Source organism: Thermobia domestica, chromosome 1 (assembly GCF_964235325.1).
Source record: "Thermobia domestica chromosome 1, izTheDome1.hap1.1, whole genome shotgun sequence".
NCBI lineage: Eukaryota > Metazoa > Arthropoda > Insecta > Zygentoma > Lepismatidae > Thermobia > Thermobia domestica.
In genome coordinates, this window is record NC_137454.1 from 388,513,780 (window position 1) to 388,528,626 (window position 14,847).

A 14,847-nucleotide genomic window follows, 5' to 3' on the forward strand; every position below is an offset into this window, starting at 1 on the left:
AAATTTACCTAACTTGACGGAAAATCTTGTACGTGATATCTTTCAAATTTTGGCGGCCTTTACAGTGACTGCTTCCCATACCTCTACAACAATGAACACTTTCGGTAATTAAAACTGATGTTAACCCTCGACATTATACCCAAATTGAGATAGATGTTCTATCTTACGTTGCAGTTGATACTACCACATTTCTGTTCATGGTTTTGCCGACAGAGGACTGTACCACCCTTTTCATATTTTGTTCAAAGTAATCCCTGATGTGCAAAGTAACCACGTCTTACGTTACGTTAGCGTAATTTGCCCCATTGTTGGCTAAATATACTTGCATTTTTGTAAATAAATAAATAAATAAATAAAAAATAAGGAAAAAGTAAAAAAAATAGAAGCAAGAAATGAATGAAACGACTTTAGTCGATGTTTCCATTAGTATAGCTAAATTAAACATATTAATGATTTCTGTCATTGTAATTAGGCACTCAACAAACTAGGAAAAGTTTTGTCAGGAATGGGAAATTTTCTAAGGGAAACTTACCAACACTGATAGAGGTTTGGGAAGCAAACTACGAAGTTCTTCAATCGTGTTGTTTCAAAAGAGTAATTATTCTGTAATTTTTAAAGATCTGATTGCATGTTTGATTACAAGTATAAAATTGCTTCTATGAACGTTCTTTTAAGCCATTTCATTAATACTGGCAGCATAAAATAAAATGGAAGTATCAAGCACAGTTGCAAGTTCGTATTAAGTTTGTATCAATAATGGATGGTGAAGCGTCTGTTAAGTTGGAATTTTTGTGCAAAGAAGAAATTGATTATGGTTTTCCTCAGGAAGATCCACTCGAAGGGAAAGGATGGACATACGAAATGATAACTGACAGCAAAGAATTAATATTATCTACAACCGAAGGAGAGCAAACAAGAGAGAAGGATGTAGCTATGTATTCTTCGGATGTCAAATTAAACATTGATACGGTGAAATCTGAATTTGCAGTAAAAGATCCTGCCTTTGAAAATAATATAGAAACACTAAGAAAAGTAGAGGTTGAAGAGACTTGTGCTTCTTACTGTGATGACTACAAGCAATTAATGACCAGTAGTTCAAATGCAGTTGAGCCACAAAGGTAATGTTAAATTTTATATACACTAACTGGTTCAGATTGATAATACAATTACAAGGGTACGAAATTTTATAGTTGCAAGGGATACTTTTCGAGAAATAGTTATGGGAGATAGGCCTACGTCGAACGTAAATTAATAATCAACATTTTGGAGTGGCGCGGCACACATAGACTAGAAGTACCCAGAAACACAAGTGAGTGCACCCATCTTAATGAAGGAATGATTACCTAATTATTGACAACACATTTCAAACCAACTCTTGTAGATATTTTTGATATGGGTACTTTGCGATAGTGTTCCATACATAGAGGCTTGTTTAAGAGAAAACCTCCATGGCTGAATGGGATCTGAAAATTTCCAAAATACAAACGTGATATTTTTTATGCCGGACCAAACGTTTGTAACTTTATCCCCAAATTATCTCGAATACGCCAATTTTCCGGTCTTCCAAAGACATTAATAAAGCATAAGATAAACCTAACAAAAAATAGATTGATATTTATTGAAAAACCTATATATAAATTCATTGCATATTTTACTTCATTTGCTAAAAGTCGGCTATTTTTATTTTCAACATTCATTTTTGGGGGACGGAGTTGCACTCATCCATATAGTTTCACATCATAGCGCTCCAGTGTAAGTACACAATAAGAATTATTATGTAAAAGACACGAATCAAATTGTGCTAGGTTGCCACTAGAAAGAAGTAAGGCTATGTAAGTCAGGGCAGGACCGAAGCATGTTGGCTGGAGAGGGAGGGAAGTGTTGCGTCGGTAAGGAACAGGCGCGTCACCAAAGATCAATATACATTTGAACAAGGATAGGGCAAAACACTGTATATGGCATAAAGTGTATTATTTTTCATGCTGAATTGTGTATTTGTACGCTAGTAAAGATGTTATATGAAACATTCCAATACGTTGTAATTGCTTACATATTTGTGTTCCAATATAATACGTTACTAACGTAAATTTTGCAATTGTGTTGATCCCTTAAGTCTCGGATTTCTCTAGTACCGCGCCAATTACATCTATACTTCATTTAATTTACAATGGTTACTAGCTACTTTCTGTGTGAATCCGCGCATAACAAGTTCGATCTTGATTAATTTATTTTTATGAAGGTAGGCATCTTACAAGTAAGAACATAACATATTTACGATATCTAAGTACTAGTCTATTAAAATATATCGAATTGGGTGAAGATTTTACTTTGACTCGGGCAGTGACTTCAATCGGTTCTTATTGGTTCAGTTACTTCCTCGGACTGTTTCTGCCTCAGTCAGTTGTTGAAACTGTTTGTGCCTTTGGAGCTTTCACGTGGTATGTAGTCCACTTTTCACACGCAAATTCACTAACCGCTTAAGGACCGGACATGGATCCACCGGTGCGAATTCTTCAAAATTTTTAATATCTGTCCTTTTTTCATCCTTAAATAAATTTTTGTTTTGATTTGTCGCTTACCACTTGCTAACATTTTGTGATGTGATGGTCCCTTTTGGGTACATTGGTACATCGCGTTTGCAGAATTCACGTCTTAGTTTTTCTTTCACAATATTTTCTATAATTATTTAATTAATTAATTACATTAATGAATTTCATACAGACTACGTTTCTATGACTTTATTACACAGACACGCATATATATATATATATATACGAAATACTATTTGCATATCTTCCCTACACATTACATATATTAATACTTAGAAGTAAAATAAGACATTGTTTTTGCACACAGCACATTCAAATATGTCTAACATTTTTTCTCTTGTTACATTTGTGGTAAATATGAGGGTAAATATATGTTGGAGGTTGTGATGTGAGGTGGAAGATTTCACATTTCGGATAATTTTCCGCTATATTTTTCCGGAAAATTTTCCGTTCTAAAAAAATTAAATGAAATCTTTGAGTTTTACTTCCCACGGTTATGCCGGTTAGGCTAAGGGAGAAGTTGATGATGAGTAATGAATGAAATGGTGGAATGAAGAAAGTGGGAGGAAACGGGAGAACCCCGAGAAATCCCACGCACACGGTGTTTGTCCACCACAAAGTTCACTTGGCGGGGACTGGGATCGAACCCAGGACCCCTAGCACCAGAGGTGAACGCTCTACCACTGAGCCACCGCGGCCCCCCGTTCTAAAAAAGTATCAGTAATCACGTAACAATTCCTCAGCAATCATTAAATTGGTTGAATTCATGTAAAGAAATGTAAAACAGTGAAAGATCCTTTAAGGAATCTGAAAATTTTCATAGCTCAGACAATTTTCAGTCGTATGTAGGAGTAAGTTAAACATTTTTTCATGAATGGAATTATTTTCTGTCTTATATGGAAAAATTAAAGAACTTTTTATGAGTCGGAAAATTTTCATCATTTTGAAGCAAAAAGTAAATAAACTTTTTTTGTGAATCGGAAAGTTTTATTGCTCTGTAGAAACAAGTGAAAGGAATTTTCATAGATCGGAAAATTTTCATCACGATGTAGAAACAAGTGGAAAAAACTTTTCGTAAGCCGGACAATTTTGGATATTATGTATAGTGATGTTAGGTGGAAAACTTTCCAGTATATTTAACTGCACATTCAGCTACAAAATTGAATTTCTTTAGAGGAAAGTTAGTCATCAACAAATTATAGTTTTCCAATTAGCTTTCGGGAACCGGAAAATTTTCTAATATTTCCAGTTGGGAAATAAACTTTTACACAGTGCTTCTTTCTCTATCTTCATCTGCGAGCTCCTTCGTTGCTAAGCGGTTGGCATACGCGCCTTTGTCATGGAAGACCTGGCATCGATTCCTAGCGGGAGCTCATGTAGTTCGGATTTCACATTAATCAGTTGGTCCCGGCTTATACAGTCTCACTGCTGAAAGAGACGTTAAACTCAATTCAACTCCTCTCTCTCTCTCTCTCTTTCTCTCTCTCTCTCTCTCTCTCTGTGTGTATGTATGCAAAGAGCAGAGAACATGAGTTCTAGAATACAAATATCCAATTCTATTATTTTAAATTTCAATTTATTGAAAGTTATGAATGTTTTCCGTTTCATAAAAACATACTCCACTTATTCCTACATCGTTGTTTAGCCGTAGAATTTATTGGTAATAAATATTGTCTTAAAAAGTTTCATGAAGTGAAAATCTAACGATTCTGCATTTCAAGAAAGTTTCAGTATGTAAATTTTTACTTCCCAACTTGATATATTAGAAAATTTTCTAGTTCCAGATATCTAATTGGAAAATTACAGTTTGTTGCTGTCTAATTTTCCTCTACAGGAATTGCATATCTCAATGTGCAGTTAAATATAGTGGAAAATTTTCAACCTAACATCACTATACATAATATCCAAAACTGTCCAGATATGAAGTGTTTTCACTTGCTTCTACATCCTGATGAAAATTTTCCGATTCACAAAAAGTTGTTTTACTTTTTGCTTCAAAATGATGAAAATTTTCCGACTCAAAAGTTCTTCAGTTTTTCAAGACACAAAATATTTCTATTTATGAAACATTGTTTCACTTGTTCTCACATAGTACTGAAAATTGTGTGAGCCGTGAAAATTTTCAGATTCTTTAAACGATCTTTCACTCTTTAACATTTCTATACATGATTTCAATCAATTTTATGAATACTGAGGAACTGTTACTTGATCACTGATATTTGTTAAGAACGGAAAATTTTCCGGAAAAATATAGAAGAAAATTTTCCACCTCACATCACAGCTAAACAACGATATAGGAATAAGTTGAGTATGTTTTTATTAATCGGAAAATTTTCTGGAAAATTTTCATCGCTGTATAGGACATACAATTCTTCGATTCACGAAAAATTGTTTAACTTGTTCCTACATAGTGCTGAAAATTGTCTAAGCCATGAAAATTTTCAGATTCTTTAAACGATCTTTCACTTTTTAACATTTCTATACATGATTTCAGTCAATTTTATGAATACTGAGGAACTGTTACTGGTTCACTATTTGTTAAGAACGGAAAATTTTCCGGAAGAATATAGAAGAAAATTTTTCACCTCACATCACAGCTAAACAACGATGTAGGAATAAGTGCAGTATGTTTTTATGAATCGGAAAATTTTCATCACTGTACAGGACAGACAATTCTTCGATTCATGAAAAATTGTTTCACTGGTTTTTACATAGTACTGAAAATTGTCTGTCATGAGAATTTTCAGATTCTTTAAATAATCTTTCAATTTTTAACATTTACATGACTAATCAATTTATGAATACTTAGGAATTGTTATTTGATCACTGATATTTGGTAAGAACGGAAAATTTTCCGGAAAAGTGTAGAAGAAAATATTTTCCACCTCATATCGGGGCTATACAATGATGTAGGAATAAGTGGAATATGTTTTCATGAATCGGAAAATGTTCAACAGTGGTTGAAGGGCTCGACGTTTTTACGTATGAGTACACTTGAATACCTATGAGCTTTTATTTTAGATATATATTTACTATTCTTACTATTCACTTACTCTTAGTATATGTACATGTATTTATTAGTATTTTTGTAAACTATATAACTAGTACTTTTTAGGAAATTGAAAAACGTATAATCGCAAAAAAAAGTTTTTCAATTCTATACTAGTCATGAATTTTTCTCAGCATAAGCTAACCGTCTTTTTTCAGGTCTTTGAAAAGACGCTTACAACCCATGGTACTTTGGAGAACACTTCTGATGTAACCTCTTTTGACACAGAAAACACATTTTTCTTGTATTAGATTTGCACACTACTCAGCGTTCTTGTGATGCATCTACAATGTAATGCGTGTCAGAGTTTCGAGCTTCGATAGGGATATGCGATCTTGGACCTGGCCTAATTGATGTCATGTTTCCAATGTGAAGAAGACACATGGTAACTTCCCTCAAAAACTGTAGATATGTGAGTTCATTGTTCGTGTTGAATTCGTAATGCAATTTTCAAGAAGAAACAACTGCTAAATTGAGCGCATTATTGAAAAGATGCCACCACCATTTCTTGGATCTGAGTTTGGGTCTGTATGATGCAAGAAGCCGATCCATAACGTCAGCTCCTCCCATTCCTTCATTGTACCGGTACTTTTGAATAACGAATAGTCGACTTACTGGAACCTTTTTCTTATATACACAAGAGTATCTCCTTACTGATTCTACTGGCAAGTTTGTAAAACAGTTTCAACCAACAGTTACAACCGCACTGTAATTCCACCTTACAAAGAACATATTACCATCACTTTTGACGTCAAACTGTTTCGTCCTTAGCAAGTTTTTCTGTGGAGTCAGAGGACACTGTTGAACACGATTATCTCTTACTGTCCTTGTTGCTCAATTGCCTTTTCCTTGTAATTCTAAAACAACATCATAAGACGCGAAGAAATTATAGTAAAAGACTTGGTGCTGGTCATTATTTTCTATGATCCATGTGAGACAACGAGTAACTCGTTCCAAATGGGATATTCTCACTAACGTTATCAGTAGTATTGTCTTTTACACCATAGAGGTCCATTGCATATGGATAACCGTCAGAAGAAGATAAAAACCATATTTTGTAACCAAAACGGATTGTTTTTTTTTCTAATAAACAATTTGCAGGTGTGATGCCCATAGTACGGAACCATGCTTTCATCAATGCTTACAGATTGGTGAAAGATACTAAACTGCTGGAAGTTCTTCTGTAGTTCGTGGTATATAGGTCTTATTTTCCAAAATTTTTCACCTCTTGGTAAGTTAGAATTGTCAACAATATGGAAATATTTCTGTGTTCGAAACGGGCTCTTGGCATTACGGATGACACAATCGGTATACACAGGTCGTCTGCTGTACTCCACCAGGACTTCTCAGAAGAAGAATATGATACCCACTGAGAAGTAATAAACGAAAACAATTGGTGTAACTGTTCATATGATACTTTTATGTGTGGAGCTCACTTCTGATGTGCGTACAAATTAGACATTTGAACAAGGTGCTCAATGTATGATGGAGGCAAGATCTTGAAGAAAATATCTATCGGAGAACTACCGTCAAGATGAGAATGAGAAACCACAAGTTTTTCTGGTGAACAGGAAATGGGATTGAGGCTAATTTTCGCAACATTTCTCACTTAGACACACACTGTTTCCCTTTCTTTTTAGATGATCAAGTTGATGGTATATTTTCGAGCTCATTTGCGCTGCCACTATCAACTCACCACATACGTCCTTAGGCATAACAGGAACTAATTTGTCTTCATGTATGTGCGCCTCGTCTGATATGTCATCTGTTTCATCTTGAGGGAGATTAAAAACATCCGTTTCCTCATGATCAGAAACACACAGTGTCCAACGTGTCTACTATTTCATCCAGCGTAAGAAATTACCTTGCCATCTCGCAATTTTAAACAACAAATATTCAAATTAACTCGCTACGTACCAATGTTCCCAAATGGGAACATTAAAATATTTGAGTTGTGCAATAACAAACGATGGTCTCAGATGCACGTTCACTCATACTACAAAAAAGCACACACATTGAACTCTCAACTGTCCACAAACAGTCTTGCCAACTTCTATATTACGTCGTAAGCACGCAGTATTGCAATCTCTTTTAAAAAGCACGAAAACATCAATTGTAAAAAAATCGAAAGAAATTACTTAATATACATTGTTGTGAAATTAAGACAAATAAAATAATTCACAATTCATTCATTTATAATACCACTCAATGTCGGGCAGAAATATAGAAAAGATACAATGCTAGAACACTGAAAATTTCCTGTTTCCTGAAGGAAACAATGGTGCCTAAACGGTTAATGAAAAAGTTACTTACTTACGTTACGAATCAGCTAAGATTTCTAAGCCACGCAGGTTTAATTTCATTGCACGTTTACCACCATGATAATACCACACAGCGTTACATCACGATCGGGTGGAGCGACTGGAATGTAATTCCTGAACTGCTCCGGGAACCGGGTCAGAGAAATCGGTTACACTGTCCGAGTCAAAGTAAAAGCTTGCCCGAATTTGTTATATATTGTTTACAATTCTGTGAATTTTAAAGTTTTTACAGTAGATCTGTAAAAAAAGAATGCTTGCGTATTGATTCCTCTTTTATAGAAATTCACACAGTAGAGTTCGATACTTTAAAGCAGTTGTATCGAAAACATCATAGTTTGGAAGAAATCGTAGCCTTTATATAAACGTTTGGTTGTAAACTTTAACTGGAGAGAAGGAAATACCAACGAAGTAAGGTTGCTTCAATATTTACACACACTCCCCCTTATATATATATATATATAGAACAAATCAATCACGTGTCAACCATGGAACTCGGTTCATAGTCTGATTTCAATCAATGAGTTGAAATACACATGTAACTTACAAATCAGGAGTAAAGTTCTATCAAGGTGAGAGACCCCTAGGGTTTGGAATGGAGGGGATATATGAAAATAATCGAAAAGGGCAGCTGTCAGTATCGAATCCATTGTCTTAGAGGTCACTAAACTAATCGGTGGTAGAGTCAGTAACACTAAGCCTAAAGTAAGTCAAGAACAATCTCAATTTGCACATTGATATTTATTTTGCTCATTTATAATAATAATAAATATAATAATATTTATTAATGTTATTATTAATAGTGAATTGTATTTTTACCGGATTAGACACGGATAACGCTAAAATATTACTCTTCTGTATTTATTTTCGTCAGTTTTTTAAAAAATTATTTTCATGCAACTGCTGGTGTTTCAACTGGAGACGATGAAATAGAAGTTAATGCTGTCACAATAATAATTTTTTAGATAACCAAGTGCAATAAAAATTATTTATTTTAAATTAGTTTTTGAACAAAGCACACAAGAAATATAATTGCAAAATGTATATTGATAATCATACTCGTTGAGTAATTCAGGAAATCACAGCATGCAGTTTATTTACTGATAAGAAGAACACATCTCAGAAATACGCTCCATCTTTAATATTGGGAATGGCGCCAATAATCCGTAATGTTTCCAAACCCGTTTCAAGGAGGAAAAGCTAGGAAATAGTTCGTGACATATCTAGGTCGATATTTACACTCCTATAGATTCTAGAAAAGATATTAACCCATTTCATTGGTTTAACAAAATTGACGTGATTTCAAATTGTACCCTATATTAAAAGAGAATATCCGCCATTAATCGTTCAAAATTCAAGGTGTGTATTTAATATTACTATCGGTAATTTTTTGATGCCTCATACCTATGCTTTCTTACACTTTTCCAAATTCTAAAAAGAAAAATAACTCAATTTATTTAATTCTTGAAATGTCAATATGATTACTTAAAATGAAAAACTTCCATGATAGTTTCTCATATTGGCGTAAATAACAGGTCAAAATTTGGAATAAATGGAAAATAGAAGGAAGAAATAATTTTCGTTGCTTGTATCTAATGACATTTTTACAGTAGATTGCATAAAATTATAGGAAATATTTTTTTTCACTCAGGTAATAGGTATAAGTAAATTTCTAATTATATCCTTGGCGTTGAGGAACAGAAAAGCTGTCATTACAAATTCGAAGTTCGATAACATCTCAAATAGAATGATTGGTAACTTTTTCGTAACGTTTTCTGGACTTGTAGTTTTTAATCGGAACCATTCTACTTGAAAGTGCGAAATGTATAATTTTTTATCTTTTAATTTTTATGATATAAGTGTAGTAAATTTCAAGCTTTATCTTTCCGGAATTGAGAAAAATGTCAGAATATACGTAGCTATAAGTTACAAAGAGAGTTTAGTTCGTTCTATTTCAAACACATTCGGGATTAGATTATCTTGTTTGCACCTTATTGGAACCTATCGTCGAAGTATATATTTGACATGATGCTAACTCTACTGGCAAGCTATGAAAAAATTTTGGATTGTTGTATATAATCTTGTTGCAAGGTTGGGCACCTAAAGTGCTGCTTTTCGGCTTGTAACTGCGGATGGTTAAAATTGAGATCCTGTCATTTTTTCGGTGAGTGACATAATTTGATATCTTTTTTGGGAATTTAGGAAACGTAAAAGATCCATAGTACAAGCCACGAAAAATTTCGCGACGGCTCTATTTCAAGTATATTATGAGCATTTTTTTTCCTTCCAACTTCAGAGAATGGAACCTGAGGTCAGTCTTTCTTACTAGATAAATAAAATAAATTATGTTTTTTTTTTCAGATTTTGGACGTGAAAATAACCCTAGATACAAAACAATCATTTTTTTATCTGTTTCGTTTCAAAAGTCTTTTGACATTATGCGGATTATTCTCGCCATTGTAGCTTGTAACTATATGTACTTTCAACATTATTTTACTTTTATACAAGTGAAATAAATATTTTTGTGAGCTCTTAGCAGTGAATGAATCACACTCTGCATTTTGTAGAAATGTTTTTGTGTGCTTTAGTAGAAAATATATTGTAAAATCAAGGATCTTTTTTTTCATTTCTTAATACGGTTTCGAATCTGAAATTCGAAAATTGTTTCTTCTGGTTTCGAATCTGCCATAATACCACCTCTAATTTTTTGAAATGTATACAGAAGTCTTTTTGGTAAGTTATTGTACATAGTGTGCATAAAACCAAAGCAGCTTTTGAGACTTTTAAGCTGTTACTTGCATAAGTTACAGAAGGGTTATAGAATGGTTTGTCTGTGCGTTCGTCTGTCAACAGCTATCAGAACAAAAATTGCAAAAAACCGAGAAATGGATTTCGGAATCGGTTGAGCGTCCAAAGAATAGGTTCCATCTCCTCTGTTTACCCTTACCAAGCCTAAAGTGGTTAATATTTCATTTTGAGATTGAACGTTTATTTCCAGAAGACGAAAATTTTAATATAACGAGAAGCGGATGTTTGTGCATGATTCATCGTCTTAGCACAACATTCAAGGCTATTTCAATTATTTATTTGGGGGCGCGGTTGCTCAGTGCTAGAGTGTTCACCTCCGGTGCTTGGTGTCTCCGGTTCGATGCCAGCTCGCGCCGTGTGGACTTTGTGGTGGACCAGCACCGTGTTCGTAGGTTTCTCGGGGTTCTCCCATTTCCTCCTACTTTCTTCATTTTACTATTTCACTCATTTCTCAATTTCACCGTCTCCTTTAGCCTAACCGGCATAAGCGTGGGACGTTAAACTTAAAGATTTCATTTCATTTGTTCCAATTATTTATTTATTTATTTAACAATCACCAAATACAGCTCAGAGGCCATTTTATAGTGGATACATAACAACAACAATAAAAATCAAAAGGAAGTGGGAAGATGTTGGTCAGGGCCTATTTAGTTGATACTATCCTGATATTGGCCTAATAGGACTAAGGGAGACTGGAAAACCCCAGTCAGGATTATCTGCAACGTGAATGGAACCCACGACCTCCCGAATGCGAAAGCAACGCTCTACTACTTGCGCTATTTTGCTCGGTTCTCCCGAAACCGAAAGTAGTTCAAATTTACTATTACGTCCGGTTCATGACTGATTCCCGTACGAGATAAACGGTCAATGCTTTCAAGATGATTTTAGTATAAGTATTTCATTGTCCTAAGAATAGGTCCCATTTCGTCCGTTAACCGTGTTTTGAAACCGAACTCTATTCAGTTTAGTCATTTTGATTTTAGCCTTTATTGCCACAGAAGGTATCTGTAACACACAACGAGAAGCGATTGTTTGTAAACGATTCACCATCTATATATAACATGCGTATCATGACTCTCTATAACTCTGTCCAAACCGTTTGTTTTTCAAATTCACTATTACTTCAGCTTTCACATTTTCTGCTCCTATTCAAACCGGAGCGATTGAAACCGAGTATGATGCATTCCGGTTTAAATATTTGTCACCATAGAACGGGAAGGATAAGATATTGACAAACATTTTTCTACATTGAATAGACAGTCTAAAGAGGACATACTACATGCGCAACACTAACAAATTCGGAATTGTTTGAAATTTAATAATATAATTCCTTTCTATACTGATTTCTATATACAAAAGACGGTAAGAGATATCGAGATATGTTTTTTTACAATCGGTTCAGTTTCCAAATGTAGATTCCATCTTCTCCGTTAAGCCTCTATTCCGACCGCTAGTTTTTTAAATGACCATTTCCAGTTTCAACAATATAGCTTCTGAACAAAGACAGACAAGCGTGTGTTTTTTTCTTGGTTCTTCTTTGTTGTTCATTCCAATATTTCATTCGTTTTTCATCATTCCTTTGTCCTTTAGCGTAGCCGACATTTCTGTGATACGTGAAACTAAATAATTCATTTAATTTAAATTTGAATGAAAACGGGTCAATGGTTGAACATTCACCTCTGATACACGGGGGTAGTGCCGCGATCCCAGCTTGCGCCAATCGGAATTTGTGGTAGACAAACACCATGTAAGATTTCCTTGGGGCTTTTCTATTTTCTTTATTTCAATATTCCATCCATTTCTCATAATCCCTGGTCGGCATAAGTGTGTAACGTAACACTTAGATTACATTTTCGTATCAAAACGAAATCGGTAACAGGTATTGTAACGCGGGTCTCTGAAAACGATTCGGCGTTTAATTGCAACATATGATAACGAGAAACATTTTTGTGCAGAGGATTCAGCTTCGCAACACAATGTATAATGACTATCCTCAACAATCTTAAAGTGAGGCTGCACTTGCTTAGTAGCAGAGAGCGTTCACTTCTGGTGCTTGGGTCCTTGCTTCGACCGCAAATCGTGCCAAGTGAACTTTGTGTTGGACAAACACCGTGTGCGTGGGTTATGTCGGGCTTATTCCCCATCCCTCTACTATCATTCCACAATTTATTTCATTTCTTATCATCACTGTCTCCTTTAGCCTAGAAGGCGGAAACGTAGAACATAAAACTTAAAGAATTTTAAAATGAGAAGTTGATAACATTTACAATTACGTCCAATTTCAGAACTGATTTTTTTTACAGCAAAAGCCCCAAAAGCTATTAACTTTCAGCTTCTTGCAATCGATGTGGCATTTAAAGAACATGCTCAAGTCCTGCGTTGAGATTCTATTCAAACAAGAAGTGATTAGAAATAACGATGTGTGGTTTCAACATTTATTGCCACACATCAAACACGGTAATAGATACGGAGAAATATTTTCTTCAAACAGTTCAACGTGACTATTTATAGCACTATACCAGAAACGGAAGTCTTAGATTTACCATTGTGGTTTGAACACTGTTTTCCGTAGAGCCAAAACGCTAAGAACGACGGGATGTGTTCTTCGAGTCGAGTTTGCTGATCGAGAAAACGTTACGTTTTTCCGTTGAAGCTCTATTGAAACCATAGGTGTTTAAAATTACCGGTTTCCAGTTTCGTATCGACGTAATACGAAAATTGTAACAAATAGCGTGTAATTATTTTATTTAAAAAGATTTCAGCCATTTTCAGCGTCTCAGGACAAGTTAGCACAACTATCGACAACACTGTTCCAAAACAGAAATTGTTTCATGCTTACCGTTATTTTCAGTTTAACACATCTATAGAACAAAAACGATAAAACATATCGATATGAGTGTTTTTTAATTCATTAATTTTGACAAGAATTGGTTTGATGTTTTACGTTAACTCTAAGATAAAACCGGAAGAGGTTAAAATTGTCCATTTCTCGTTTCAAAGGTTATCATAATAGAACCCAAATGATAATAGGTGTCGACAAATCATACTTGGAATGGATATAACTTTGTTTCTTATATAAAACCTCACACTCGCAGCAGCGATTCAAAACCGGAAGTGGTTAAATTTATTGGTACTTCTGTTTTCAGATTTTCATAGACAAAAGCTCGAAAAGATGTAGAGAGATGCTTTTTGCGACCTTTTCAGCGTCCCAAGTGTAGCTTCTATCTCATCCCTCCACCCTGTATTCAAATTTAAAGTGCTTCAAATTAACGATAGTTTTCAACATTTAGTTCTATAGAATTAATAGAGTAAGGGAAAATAACGCCTTCTTTACATGGAATCAGTGTCCAAGGAACAAACACTATCTTTGACCTTGTTCTCTATTGCAACCAGTATTTACAAATGTATTATCTTCAATCTGAGTATTGAATTCGCTTAGTTTGAAAGTCTTAGTTTCACACATTAAATTTATATTCACTTGTTTAACTTGGGTATTGGTACTGATGACTCGTGTAATATATGTCACTAGGTTGACTCCTAGTCATAGATGAAAAAATTCGAGCAGTGTAACAGATTTGTGGCTGACGTGCGAATTGTTAAGCATGATGTAGCTCCTTCACCGTTTTTCCTCCAGTGCCACCAGTTATTGTTATTTCAACTACTATCCTAAAGTAAAGCAACGATATTTAATTCGTCGTTAAGACAATGATATATGTGTTACCCACGCCACGTTCTTACTATTTCGACATTCACCTTGTATATCTCACACATTCGCTAACATCCTATCACTTATTCAATCAATTAAAAGCATTTTACGAACTCGTTAACTTGATCATTTTTAGTTCTCTTACTGTAAACAAAATATTTCGGTGAGATTTTTAAACAGCTTTTTATTTCCTCATTTTCAAATATACGCAATACTCTGTCCGCTTCTATCATTTTGCTAAGTATCTTATAAGCTATTGGGGCTTATGCACAGTCGTTCTGACGTGTCATTAGAGCCATGCTGAAGACTTTGACTGCCTGTAGCATTGTGCAGTATATTGTATTATATAGATGGTTAATAACATGCAGGAAAGAAGACCTACGAATTTTCAAAACAAAATCTGAGTAAGTTACTTAA

General features: G+C 34.5%; 1 protein-coding gene across 4 annotated transcripts in view; it reads left to right on the forward strand.

Moving 5' to 3' along the window:
• The first annotated feature begins 547 nt into the window (after positions 1–547).
• The window catches only part of LOC145665085 (uncharacterized), a 72,957-nt gene continuing 58,657 nt past the window's right edge, over positions 548–14,847 (forward strand). For 3 of the 4 annotated variants that reach the window (XR_014127553.1, XM_081732366.1, XM_081732358.1), the window contains exon 1: positions 548–1,118. Coding sequence is in view for 3 of the 4 variants with exons in the window: in XM_081732366.1 (XP_081588492.1) it covers positions 757–1,118 (362 nt within the window). In the remaining variant the exon portion in view is untranslated. Of the gene's footprint in view, positions 1,119–5,756; positions 10,542–14,847 lie in introns of those variants that run through there. The other variant, XM_081732364.1, reaches the window with a different exon arrangement.